This window comes from Procambarus clarkii, chromosome 34 (assembly GCF_040958095.1).
Source record: "Procambarus clarkii isolate CNS0578487 chromosome 34, FALCON_Pclarkii_2.0, whole genome shotgun sequence".
Taxonomy (NCBI): Eukaryota; Metazoa; Arthropoda; class Malacostraca; order Decapoda; family Cambaridae; genus Procambarus; species Procambarus clarkii.
The window spans coordinates 5,912,896-5,927,578 of record NC_091183.1 but is presented as its reverse complement, the minus strand read 5'-3'; the positions used below and the strand labels follow the sequence as shown (position 1 = coordinate 5,927,578).

General features: G+C 40.2%; 1 protein-coding gene across 1 annotated transcript in view; it reads left to right on the top strand.

Annotated features, from left to right (window-relative positions):
* Window positions 1–629: 629 nt before the first annotated feature.
* LOC123762174 (probable glutamate receptor) overlaps window positions 630–14,683 on the top strand; it is a gene marked incomplete at its 5' end in the record, with an annotated part of 102,857 nt that continues 88,803 nt past the window's right edge. The window contains 4 exons of the mRNA XM_045748551.2: window positions 630–862; window positions 1,432–1,560; window positions 1,946–2,104; window positions 3,262–3,352. Of these exons, the coding sequence (XP_045604507.2) occupies window positions 630–862; window positions 1,432–1,560; window positions 1,946–2,104; window positions 3,262–3,352 (612 nt within the window). The remainder of the gene's footprint in view (window positions 863–1,431; window positions 1,561–1,945; window positions 2,105–3,261; window positions 3,353–14,683) is intronic.

Below are 14,683 nucleotides of genomic sequence, written 5' to 3'. Positions count from 1 at the left end.
CTCACATCACTACTGGGATGGGTGGGTCACTCTCGTCACTACTGCGAGGGGTGACTCTCTCGTCACTACTGCGAGGGGTGGGTCACTTTCCAGTCACAACTGCGAGGGGTGGGTCACTCTCTCGTCAGTACTTCCAGGGGTGGGTCACTCTCTCGTCACTGCTACGAGGGTTGGGTAACTCTTCCGTCACTACTGCGAGGGTTGGGTCACTTTCGTCACTACTGCGATAGGTGGGTCACTCTCCCGTCACTACTGCGAGGAGTGGGGTCACCCTCCCGTCACTACTGCGAGGGGTGGGTCACTTTCGTCACTACTGCGAGGGGTGGGTCACTCTCACGGCACTACTACGAGGTATGGGTCACTCTCTCGTTACTTCTGCGAGGGGTGGTTCAGTCTCCCGTCACTAATGCGAGAGGTGGGTCACTCTCACGTCGCTACTGCGAGGGGTGGGTCACTCACTCGTCACTACTGCGAGGGGTGGGTCAGTCTCCCGTCACAACTGGGAGGGGTTGGTCACTCTTGTCACTACTGCTAGGGGTGTGTAACTCTCTCGTCACTACTGCGAGGGTTGGGTCACTCTCACGTCACTACTGACGGTCATGCCACTCTCATAGCGTCAACTATATTAACTTCAACAGGTGTGGCAGGTGTCGAGGTGCGCGACGCTGGTGGTGGTGAGCGACGACCTCGTCTTCCTCTCCACCTTCGCCCAGTGGTCCCTCAAGGGTCGCCTCCTGGTGTGGTCAACCAGGCTCCTGGTCGTCACCCGCCTCCCCCTCCACCACCTGCAGGTCCTCCACGGGCTGCTCTCCATCACTAACTCCATGCTGCTTATTTTCCAAGAAACTCAAGTTGGCGTCAGGTAACGTAACTTGTCCTGTAGCTGAGATATTCTGTAGGGAATATAAGTTGCCCCGTTGCTGAGATACTCTGTGCGGTAGGTAACTTGTTCCGTAGCTAAGATACTGTGTGGGGTAGGTAACTTGTAACTTGAAACTGTGTATGGAGTCAGCCTCCACCACATCACTTAATGCATTCCATGTGTTAACTACTCTGACACTGAGGAAATTCTTTATAATGTCTCTGTGGCTCATTTGGGTACTAAATTTCCACCTGTGTATTCCCTTGTTCGTGTTCCACCCGTGCAAAGATCTTGTCTCTGTCTACTTGTCAATTCCCTTGATAATTTTGTACGTTATCATGTCTCCCCTTACTCTTCTGTTTTCCAGGGACGTGAGATCCCTGGAAAGGCTCCCTTAGCCTTTCCTCGTGGCTCATGCCTCTCAGTTCCGGAAAGAGTCTGGTGGCATACCTCTGAATCTTTCCTTATTTTGTCTTGTGTTTAAAAAGGTATGGTCTCCAGGATGGAGCTGCATATTCCAGGATTGGTCTGACGTAAGTGGTATATATAAGTGGTGTGTCCCCATACAGGTGTAGCTTGTATATAGAGCTGCCGTACAGTCCCCTGGGTGCCGGGGCGCTGAAGGTGGCCTCTTGGACGCCTCACCGTGGCCTCTCCCTCACCTCCCACCTCACACTCTTCCCTCACAAGTTCTCCAGGTGAGTGCTGGACAGTCTCTGGGAGCCCAGGAGCTGAAGGCTCCACTGGTATCTTACTCTCAACTCTTTCCTAACAAATTATAAAAGCACTCAAAATAGCCATCAGCCGCAAGCTCAACCTCGTTTCAGTTTGGAAGCAAATGATCGATCATATAAATACTACCACATTATATGTACGTAAATATTGGGTCTTTGTGTACTAATGTCTTGAGTGATTAGCCTGGTGCAGGTAAATCTGTTGGATGTAAATATGATAGAAATAGTATGTAGATCATTAGAGAAAAGCCTTAAGCAATAAATGTAAGTCGACCTAAATTAGTACTTGTATGCTGGTCCCAGGAATGTTGTAGCGACGTCTTCTCTCTATTGTTTACTTTGGTGTTAGATTCCCTCAGAGACCGACTCTCAAGCTGGCGACTGAGGTGAACCCCCTCAACATTATGGTTAACAAAGAGGAAGCTGAGACTCGTCAGGGAGAGATGTTAGAGTTCACGGGACCAGCGCCAGCCTTAGTGGCTTACCTCGCCACGGCTCTCAACTTCTCGTAAGTCACAGAGTGTAGGACCCGTGCCAGACTCTGCATCATACACTAAGCTTCCCGTAAGTCACAGTGTGTAAGACCCGTGCCAGACTCTGCATCATACACTAAACTTCCCATAAGTCACAGTGTGCCAGACACAGCATCATACACTATGCTTACTGTAAGTTGAACTTTAGTCACAGGAGGGCAAATTCAACCTGATCCTATATACTGAAGGACTTCCCAACCAACCAGTATCAACGTGAATATAGAAGACATCGAGGGGGCCAAGACAAAATATAGGAGACATCGAGGGGGGCCAAGACAAAATATAGGAGACATCGAGGGCCATGACAAAATATAGAAGACATCGAGGGCCAAGACAAAATTTATCCATAAAATCTCATGTAGAGATGGAGTTTTTACTTAAAAAATCACAAACTTAATTTCTGTATTTTTAATATAGAACAAGTTTGAACATAATTGGTTGAAATAAGTATAACACTTTATAATTGTGATCTTTTAAAAACTTCGCCCCAGCTAAAGATTATTTTAAAATATCTGATTACTTTCATATAGATTTACTCTTATTTAGCAAATAATTCTCTATAAATGTCAGAAAAAGTTTGTTTGATCCATATTTTTTCAATTACAATGAATTCCTGTCAAAAAATTATATATAAATCACCAGATGATTTATATATAATAGGTATTAATTACAAAACAAGTTATCATTCTACCAACATTTCAATTCCTAAATCTGCTGACCTACATACAATGAATATGAAAAAACTCATCTAAAAGGAATGAAAACAAAGAGGTGGTAATATTTAACCTGGCAAGCTACTCGACTGCGAAAAGCACGTCATATATCCTCCTGTTATTGAAAACACACTGAGCACACTGATCTTTCCTCGGAGACAAGATGACGTTTTGAACATTTAGAAACAAATTTACTAATAATAAATGAGTTACAAGTTTGGAGCTCATTTTATTTATGTTTAATGATGAAATTTTTTTAAAGTATTTTTTTCATGAAACAACATTTGTTGACCATTGTAGTTTGTGTTATTTTGCGAAAAATGTTGATACTTGATGAGAATATGTTACAAATATTACATACTATTGATATTATTAGTGCTATCATGGTCATAATTTCGACTGGGATTTCTTGGCGCCAGGTACATATACATGAGGCCTCCTGATGGGTCTTGGGGCATTAAGCGTGAAGACGGTACCTGGTCAGGCATGGTGGGTATGGTCAGCAGACAGGTAAATACCATGTTCATAGGCAGAATGTTAGTTAAAAAAGTAGGACAAAGTAATAAAAAAATAGATCAGATTTGGAAACATTCAATCAATGTATGTAAAATATTCATCCATGCCTGGAAAATGTTAATTAGTTGTAAACTACTGCTGGCTGGCTTCAGTTTATCTTGATCTTGCGTTACTCTGGCATTATGATGCCAACAAAGACAATTATCTAGAATATTATAGAATGCATACATATATATATATATATATATATATATATATATATATATATATATATATATATATGATTATATGCATGTATGCATTCTATAATATTCTAGATAATTGTCTTTGTTGGCATCATATATATATATATATATATATATATATATATATATATATATATATATATATATATATATATATATATATATATATATATATATATATATATATATATATATATATATATATATACCCATATGTAACTTCTTTTTTGTAACAAAGTTCAAATAAAGTAAATATATATGTGTACATACAAAAGAATGGGGGTGGTAGGAGAAGTTAATATTAGTGTTCAGTGAGAAACCACAAGGTCTCCTCTGAATACTTTTTATTTTCTTCTCCGAGGCTATGGGTCCCCACATTGGCACCAGAGGTGGTAGCCTCACAAACTTTAAAAAAAAAAAAAAAAATATATATATATATATATATATATATATATATATATATATATATATATTGTGACGATGATCTCCTTCAAGAGATTGAGCCTGCTCTTCCCTCCACAATTACGTCGTTGAAATTATATAAAACTACTATGGAAGAAATGTCCAACAACGACAACAACACCAGCAAGGTTTGCCAGAGCGCAAAACGTTGCAGCCAGAGACACCTGTTCAGACTCAAACCGCCAAACTACCTGTTGATCGCTACCGGCTCCGCTGATTGGTCGCCGGTCTGGCTGCACCTGCACTCGCCCCCCCATACTACTTGATGTCTGGGGTCGCCACGACCTCAGACCTCAGAATATTCAGTGCTTTCGTGGTTACCACTCCTCCCGGCTAGACGTTAGTTTGTACTGAGAGAGGTGGTAGCTTAAAGCCAATATTCCAGCACCTTCCCTTTATTTTGTATTGCACTTCCTGTTATTTTATCTTAATGTAACTTGTCATTGTGTCATTTAATTATTCTTATTATTTCGATTGATTGATTTTATTATACAAATTTGTTTGTGCATTTTATTCATGTTTTATTTCTTTAACGTAATTAAAATTTCATTGTTAAAATTTACTTGTGTTTTGTGTGTCTTCCCCTTACCTTACCACAGACGAAGTTCCAGTTTTTCTATTTTTTTTTATAACTATGTGACGAGGCCATACCCCTAGCCTTAAACAGCCGAACAATAACGCGTTACCGTCACAAGTTATATGGGGGCCTGTCCTAGGAGCTTCACTCAGGTACTGGTGCCAAGTGGTAATTTATGGTAAGCGTATTTAACTTTGTTAACGTAGTTTTACTATTTTTCATTCAATTTCATTTTTTATAAGGTGCGGTGTATTGTGCATTACGAGAGTAACATATAGTGAAGGTGAGACAACTTTGGATTACGTGGTGACTGTAGGCCGCAGTCATACTCTTAATTGGTCATCTCTCCCTCCGTGTTATTACTCGTGTTTACCATCTATGTCCCTTGAATATTTCTCATTTTGACAGATCATCATATTGGTACCCTGGTACTGTGGTCTGCCCCGGGTCAAGAGTACCCAATCTTCTGCAATCTGGCTGTAGGAGGACAAAGAGGGCCATAGTTCCTCTAGCTCGAACTTTAGTTGCTGAATTGGGACCTCAGCAGCAGTTCTCGTCACCAGTTGACACCTCGCACCCCTACACGTCAGTCAGAGATGATGATACATACAACGGTAGGGAATTAGCTTACTTTTCAGAGCACAAAAGTTCGCTAATTCTGTAAGTATCATATTAAATTCAGTGGGAAAAACTTGCTTTATGTCCTATAGAGACTTGGCAAGGTATGCCTACATCCTTGGACTACCAATTTTACTTTTGAGACAATTTACTGTTTCATTTGTTTTCGAAACTCTGTTTCATTTGTTAGTAGGATTTTCTTGCCCTTATCCTCTTACATGAGTACCGGGTACAAGATTTCCTGCGCCCTTGATTTAATTTAATCATTTAACATCTTTTACTTAACTTTAATTGTTAAAGATCTCACAGGATAGGTACCAGTTGCCACGTTGTCCTGTTTCTGACATTCACTATTGAATATTCGTGTACCTTTATTTGCTAATTTCACCATGTTTCGTCTCCAAGCTTTCCGTACAAATCCAGCAGGTGAAATAGGGACTTTAAGTCGTGCCAAGAGGACTGAATTACAAACTCTTGCACATGAGTATCAACTAGAAGTTCCCTACCAAGCCAACAAAAATGACCTACACAACCTGTTGCTGGATTACTATTTAGAGCAAGGTAAGATAGACTCTGAAACTCATGAAACTTACTATATTGCAGTAAAAAACTGATTTGGCAACGCTGAAACTCAAACTAGAGCTGGCCAAGATTGAAGAACGAACAGCTGCCATACGGAGGGACGAACAAGAACGTGAGATTGCCTTACTCCAGGAGCGGGAACGAGTACAGCTTGAAACACTCCAGGAGCGGGAACGCGTACGGCTTGAAACCAAACAACGTGAGTTGGAGATGCAACGCGAACATGACAAGCAACAAGCGACTCTGGCTCTAGAGTGTCGTCAACGTGAAATCGCCTTGGAAACTTCCCACTTCACTCAACGCCAGCAAGCTACTGCCAATCTTCCCGTCAGTTTTAATATATCACATGCAAGTAAGTTAATGCCATCCTTTGTAGAAGCAGAAGTTGATGTGTTCTTTACCACCTTTGAAACCCTTGCTAATCAACTCAGTTGGCCTGTCGACCAATGGGCCACACTTCTCAGAGTCCATCTTACAGGTAGAGCTGCAGTCACACTCAGTACTTTGGCGTCTGAGAATGACTACCACACTCTGAAACAAGCAGTGTTGGACGCCTACCTCCTCTCTACTGAAAGTTATAGAAGGAAATTCCGTGACCACCTGAAGGCAAGTACCACTACCTTCCTCGAGTTTGCTAACACGAAACGGAGGTATTTCATGAAATGGCTGGAAGCAGCACATGTCTCTACTTTTACAGAACTCGTCAACCTGATGCTTGTTGAAGAATTCTTGAGACGTGTGCCACCTCCTGTCCGCCTCTACTTAGCAGATAAAGAAGAAACCGACTACCTGAAGTGTGCTAAGTCGGCTGACACTTACAGCCTCATCCACCGGCTGACACCCGAACCATCCTCCAGTAAGAAGTTGTGGTACAGTTACGAGAAGGTGAGCCCCGATCAAGCTGGTTCACAACTGTACTGCAAGTATTGTAGACTCTATGGACATACCATAGACAAGTGTGGTAAGTCTCAATACAAGGGAACCACTGACCAACAAAGACCCAAACCAACTCCTCCTAAGTCCGGTAAGCCTGTGATGAATGTTGGTGTTGATGTTAATGATCTTTCTCTTTTCAGTAACCACCTGTATACTGGAACTGTCTCTGCCAACGGTTCAAATCCGGAGGGACGTTTCAAATTGAAGATCTTGAGGGACACAGCGGCTCTACAATCGATCATCTTGAAGTCGGCTGTGCCCAACATCGTCTACACCGGAGAAACTGTCTTCATCACTGACCTCACTGCTACCACTCCATACCCTCTCGCCAGAGTCCACCTGGATTGTCCCTACGTGAACGGGGAAGTCCAAGTCGCCGTCAGGGAAAAGCCTTTTCCCATGCCTGGAGTGCAACTTCTCCTAGGCAACGACTTGGCAGAAGACCTGCAACCGACCAACCTGATCGTCATGGACAAACCCCAGGTGTGTAACTCTGTGCCAATAAACCCTATTCTAGAGTATGTTCCAGCAGAGGTTCAAGAGAGTGATGAAGTTTCTCCTCCGGTTCTCGTGACCACCCGTGCACAAGCCGCACGTCCACAGCCAGCTGACTCTACTGCTACCGCTGTCCCTCAAGACCCTCAGAAACTACCCCCGCATCTGACCAAGTTGGAGTTCCGTAAGTTGCAGAGGGAAGATCTTATTTTAACACCATTGTTTTTCCAGGCTGAGACTCAACCCGACAGTATTCCTGGGTTCTTCCTAGAGAACGACTTGCTCTACCGCAGATATAGACCCAGTAAACTGAAGGAGGAGGACGATTGGGCCAACATCGAACAACTTGTGATTCCCACCAGCCTGCGGCCCACTATTCTACACCTGGCCCACGGAGCATTCTCCCACTACGGCTTCAACAAGACTTACCATGGGATTCGTCAAGACTACTACTGGCCAGGTATGGTAAATAACGTCAAACAGTACGTAAAACAGTGTCATACATGTCAGATGGCAGGCAAACCGAACGTCTCCATTCACAGAGCACCACTGATTCCCATACAGGTGCCTGCGGAACCTTTCCACAGACTCATAATAGACTGTGTTGGTCCTTTACCTCGGACCAGTTCAGGTAACGCCTACATCCTAACCATCCTGTGTCCTACCACCAGATTTCCCATAGCAGTTCCAGTGAAGAACATCACGGCTGCTACGGTTATAAAACATCTATTGAAGATCTTCACTCAATACGGATTTCCCAGGGAGATTCAAAGTGACTGTGGTACCAACTTCACCAGTGATCTCTTCAAAAGGACACTGGAGGAGTTCAACATCAAACAGGTATTGTCCAGCCCCTATCATCCTGCTTCACAGGGTTCTCTTGAACGTAGTCATCAGACCATCAAAGCACTCTTGAAAAAGTTTTGTAGTGAAACCTCGAAGGATTGGGATAAGCAGATTGACCTTATAATGTGTATTTTCAGAAGTCTCCCCAATGAGTCCCTAGGAGTATCTCCTTATGAGATGCTCTACGGCCGTAAGTGCCGTACTCCCCTTAAGGCTTTCAAAGACTCTCTCAGAGATGCCACCTTCAGTGAGCATCAGAATGTGCCCCAGTTTCTTCAAAACCTTCAACACATTCTAGAGAGAGTCCACCGCTTTGCCCATGATAATCTATTGAAAGCCCAGGTGAGAATGAAGACTCATTACGACCAGACCAGCAAAGTAAGAAAATTCAAGCCGGGAGACTTCGTCCTTGCCTATTTCCCTATCCCAGGTTCACCTTTACAAAACAGGTTTTCAGGACCCTACTGCGTCAAAGAGTGCAGGAATAATAACAACTACGTAATAGACTCCAGATAGGCGGCGGAAGACCCAGCTGTGCCACGTCAACCTCCTGAAGCAATATAATGGTACTCCTCCCACTGTCCTGACTAACTATTCTACTTTCACAGAACCCTACATCCACAGTGAGACCTTCCCGGCTTCTCCTCCCGAAAGCACTGACAAGGAGTCAGCGCTTTCTAATTCCGAAATCCTTAATGATCTTCCCAAATGCTTTCAGGATAATAATCGTGCTCCTTTGCCCTCTTCTAATTCCACTCTCACCTCGTCAGATAAGCCCTTCATCCTCCATGTCGACGCCAATGGTACCGACGTTGGTGGTGTCGTGATGCAGCAACGAGGCGAGAAGAATACACCTGTCAGCGACTACTGCTACAAGGATCTACGGAACAATTGGCAAGGAGCTACTCTTCCTCATCCTGAAGCTTCAGCACTTCACTCCACACCTGAAAAGTGCTCGGTCCACCATCAACACGGACCACACCACCCTACACCTCCTGCAGCACGCCCACTTCTCATCTCAACGTCTTCTACTATGGGCTTGCTAACTGCAGAAATTCAACCTGGAGACACGCTATACCAAGAGTCTGACAACATCTTAGCCCATGATCTCTCCAGAGTTTATGAAGTAGAAGCAACTTCATCTAATACTCCACCACATAACGACGTACTTCTTCCAGAACCGCAGGCTTCGGGGGAGAGTTGTGACGATAATCTCCTTCAAGACATTGAGCCTGCTCTTCCCTCCACAATTACGTCGTTGAAATTATATAAAACTACTATGGAAGAAATGTCCAACAACGACAACAACACCAGCAAGGTTTGCCAGAGCGCAAAACGTTGCAGCCAGAGACACCTGTTCAGACTCAAACCGCCAAACTACCTGTTGATCGCTACCGGCTCCGCTGATTGGTCGCCGGTCTGGCTGCACCTGCACTCGCCCCCCCATACTACTTGATGTCTGGGGTCGCCACGACCTCAAACCTCAGAATATTCAGTGCTTTCGTGGTTACCACTCCTCCCGGCTAGACGTTAGCGTGTACTGAGAGAGGTGGTAGCTTAAAGCCAATATTCCAGCACCTTCCCTTTATTTTGTATTGCACTTCCTGTTATTTTATCTTAACGTAACTTGTCATTGTGTCATTTAATTATTCTTATTATTTTGATTGATTGATTTTATTATACGAATTTGTTTGTGCATTTTATTCATGTTTTATTTCTTTAACGTAATTAAAATTTCATTGTTAAAATTTACTTGTGTTTTGTGTGTCTTCCCCTTACCTTACCACAGACGAAGTTCCAGTTTTTCTATTTTTTTTATAACTATGTGACGAGGCCATACCCCTAACCTTAAACAGCCGAACACCAACGCGTTACCGTCACAATATATATATATATATATATATATATATATATATATATATATATATATATATATATATATATATATATATATATATATATATATATATATATATATATATATATATATACATATATTGACCAGACCACACACTAGAAATTGAAGGGACGACGACGTTTCGGTCCGTCCTGGACCATTCTCAAGTCGATCGTCGTCGTCCCTTCAATTTCTAGTGTGTGGTCTGGTCAACATACTTCAGCCACGTTATTGTGACTCATCGCCTGCATATATATATATATATATATATATATATATATATATATTATTAAATATGACCGAAAAAGTAAAATTAATAATTCTAACACGAATTTTCTCTATCTTTCTTACGTTTCTTTTCACTGTTAATGGTAATTCAAAGATCAATTCTCCAAAATTCATTTTTATTTCTAGTCTGACGCGACACTTGAGTGCGTTTCGTAAAACTTATTACATTTTCAAAGAATTTAGTTTACAAACACACAACTAAAACTGAATAGAGCTTACATATCTTCGAGTTTATATCTACATTTGGATGAGGTGGATGAGGTGAAAACGAAATTTCAACAATGGGTATTGAATGGGTATTAAATTCCAACACAACACAGAACACGAAACAATGGGTATTGAATGGGTATTAAAATCAAACACAAGACAGAACACGAAACAATGGGTATTTGAATGGAAGTAATTGTAGAAAGCCTATTGGTCCAAATTTCTTGATGCTTCTATATTGGAGCGGAGTCTTGAAGTTGGTAGAATATAGTTGTGCATTAATTGGCTGTTGATTGCTGGTGTTGACTTCTTGATGTGTAGTGCCTCGCAAACGTCAAGCCGCCTGCTATCGCTGTATCTATCGATAATTTCTGTGTTGTTTGCTAAGATTTCTCTGGTGGTGGTTTGTTTGTGGGAAGAGATTATATGTTCCTTAATGGGGCCCTGTTGCTTATGCATCGTTAAACGCCTGGAAAGAGATGTTGTTGTCTTGCCTATATACTGGTTTTTTTGAGGCTTACAGTCCCCAAGAGGGCATTTGAAGGCATAGACGACGTTGGTCTCTTTTAAAGCGTTCTGCTTTGTGTCTGGAGAGTTTCTCATGAGTAGGCTGGCCGTTTTTCTGGTTTTATAGTAAATCGTCAGTTGTATCTTCTGATTTTTGTCTGTAGGGATAACGTTTCTACTGACAATATCTTTCAGGATATCTGTCAGTAGAAACGTTAATATATACTAATATATTAACGAAAATATACTAATATATATATTTATATATATATATATATATATATATATATATATATATGACTTACCTTATATATATATATGTATATATATATATATATATATATATATATATATATATATGTATATATATATATATATATATATATATATATATATATATATATATATATACATATATATATATATATATATATATATACATATATATATATATATATATATATATATATATATATATATATATATATATATATATATATATATATATATATATGGCTTACCTTATATATATATATATATATATATCACCTTTTTGCATTATTATTTTTGTATCAACCCATGTATATCTTGTAACCATCAAATGCATAATAAAGCACAAAAAATAAAAAAGGAAGGGGGTGGTAGGAGAGAAGCACACTGAAACTGTATTTGAGGGGATCTAAACATTTCCTCTAATGTTGTTATGCGTGGTTTCCTCCGAGGCTATGGGTCCCCCTTCTTCCAGCTAGAGGTGGTATATATATATATATATATATATATATATATATATATATATATATATATATATATATATATATATATATATATATATATATATATATATATATATATATATATTAGTATATTTTGGTAGCAGTCTTTCCTGTAGACATATATTATTAAATATGACCGAAAAAGTAAGATTAATAATTCTAACACGAATTTTCTCAATCTTTCGTACATTTCTTTTCACTGTTGGAGGTAAATAAAAAATCAATTTTCCAAAATTCATTTTTATTTCTAGTCTGACGCGACACGAGCGTGTTTCGTAAAACTTATTACATTTTCAAAGACTTTTAGTTTACAAATACACAACTGAATAGAACTTACGCATCTCCGATTTTATATCTACATTTGAGTGAGGTGGATGGGGTGAGGTGGCATTAATAGGGTATTAATTTCATCAACACAAGACAAAACAAGAGGTGGCATTAATAGGGTATTAATTTCATCAACACAAGACAGAACACGAAACAATGGGTATTGAATAGAAGTGTTTGTAGAAAGCCTATTGGTCCATATTTCTTGATGCTTCTATATTGGAACGGAGTCTTGAGGTGAATCGTAGAATCGCTGTTTACCAACGTACCTGTGGACGAGACAATCGGGATGATAGCCGACAGAGTGTATCGTGATCCAGCCTGTACTCCTCTTGACATACCAGAAAATATTCTGAGGAAACTACTCCAAGCTTGTACTAAAGAGGCACCCTTCTTGAGCCCGGATGGGCACATGTATAAGCAAGTAGATGGGGTCGCCATGGGTTCTCGCCTAGGTGTCCTGTTTGCAAACTTCTACATGGGTACCATCGAGCAAAAAGTCTTAGTCGACATGAACTTGAAACCGGCCATATACTGCAGGTATGTTGACGACATTTTTACACAGGTACCTGATGTCAGACATCTGCAGGAGCTGAAGGAGGCATTTGAGCAGAGTTCCTTGCTGCGTTTCACTTACGAGATGGAAAAGGATGGGAAGCTGCCCTTTCTAGATGTAACAGTCATGGAAAAGAGCGGAGGTTTCCACACTGCAGTCTATACTAAGGAAACGAACATAGGAATGTGCCTAAATGCCAACAGCGACTGCCCAGACAGGTACAAGAGGAGTGTTGTTAACGCATATGTCGACCGTGCTCTCAGCCACAACTCAGAATGGAAGCAAGTCGACGAAGAACTCTGTTGGGTAAGGCAGGTCCTAGTCAACAACGGCTTCTCCAATGGTTTCGTCGAAGACATCATAAGAAGGAAAGTGAAACGCCATGCAACCTCTGAAGAGACAAATAACACAACACCTATACCCCCTATTAGACTATTTTACAGGAACTTCTTTTCCACAGCTCATAAAACGGAGGAAAGGGCCCTGAAAGATATTGTTAATAGAAACGTTATCCCTACAGACAAAAATCAGAGGATACAACTGACGATTTACTATAAAACCAGAAAAACGGCCAGCCTACTCATGAGAAACTCTCCAGACACAAAACCGAATGCTTTAAAAGAGACTAACGTCGTCTATGCCTTCAAATGCCCTCTTGGGGACTGTAAGCTCCAAAAAACCCAGTATATAGGCAAGACAACAACATCTCTTTCTAGGCGTTTAACGATGCATAAGCAACAGGGCTCCATTAAGGAACATATAATTTCTTCCCACAACCAAACCATCGCCAGAGAAATCCTAGTAAACAACACAGAAATCATCGATAGATACAGCGATAGCAGGCGGCTTGACGTTTGCGAGGCACTACACATCAAGAAGTCAACACCAGCAATCAACAGCCAATTAATACACAACTATATTCTACCCACCTCAAGACTCCGCTCCAATATAGAAGCATCAAGAAATATGGACCAATAGGCTTTCTACAAACACTTCTATTCAATACCCATTGTTTCGTGTTCTGTCTTGTGTTGATGAAATTAATACCCTATTAATGCCACCTCTTGTTCTGTCTTGTGTTGATGAAATTAATACCCTATTAATGCCACCTCACCCCATCCACCTCACTCAAATGTAGATATAAAATCGGAGACGCGTAAGTTCTATTCAGTTGTGTATTTGTAAATTAAAAGTCTTTGAAAATGTAATAAGTTTTACGAAACGCGCTCGTGTCGCGTCAGACTAGAAATAAAAATGAATTTTGGAGAATTGATTTTTGATTTACCTCCAACAGTGAAAAGAAATGTACGAAAGATTGAGAAAATTCGTGTTAGAATTATTAATCTTACTTTTTCGGTCATATTTAATAATATATATATATATATATATATATATATATATATATATATATATATATATATATATATATATATATATATATATATATGAATATATATATATATATATATATATATATATATATATATATATATATATATTATTAAATATGACCGAAAAAGTAAGATTAATAATTCTAACACGAATTTTCTCAATCTTTCGTACATTACGCTTCACTGTTGGAGGTAAATCAAAAATCACTTCTCCAAAATTCATTTTTATTTCTAGTCTGACGCGACACGGGCGCGTTTCGTAAAACTTATTACATTTTCAAAGACTTCACAAATACACAACTGATTAGAACTTATGTATCTCTGCTATTATATCTACATTTGAGTGAGGTGGGAGGGATGACGTGGCATATAGTGATGTGGCATTAACACAAGACAGAACATGAGGGGATATTAATAGGGTATTAAAAGTATCAACACAAGACAGAACAGAAACAATGGGTATTGAATAGAAGTGTTTGTAGAAAGCCTATTGGTCCATATTTCTTGATGCTTCTATATTGGAGCGGAGTCTTGAGGTGGGTAGAATATAGTTGTGCAATAATTGGCTGTTGATTGCTGGTGTTGACTTCTTGATGTGTAGTGCCTCGCAAACGTCAA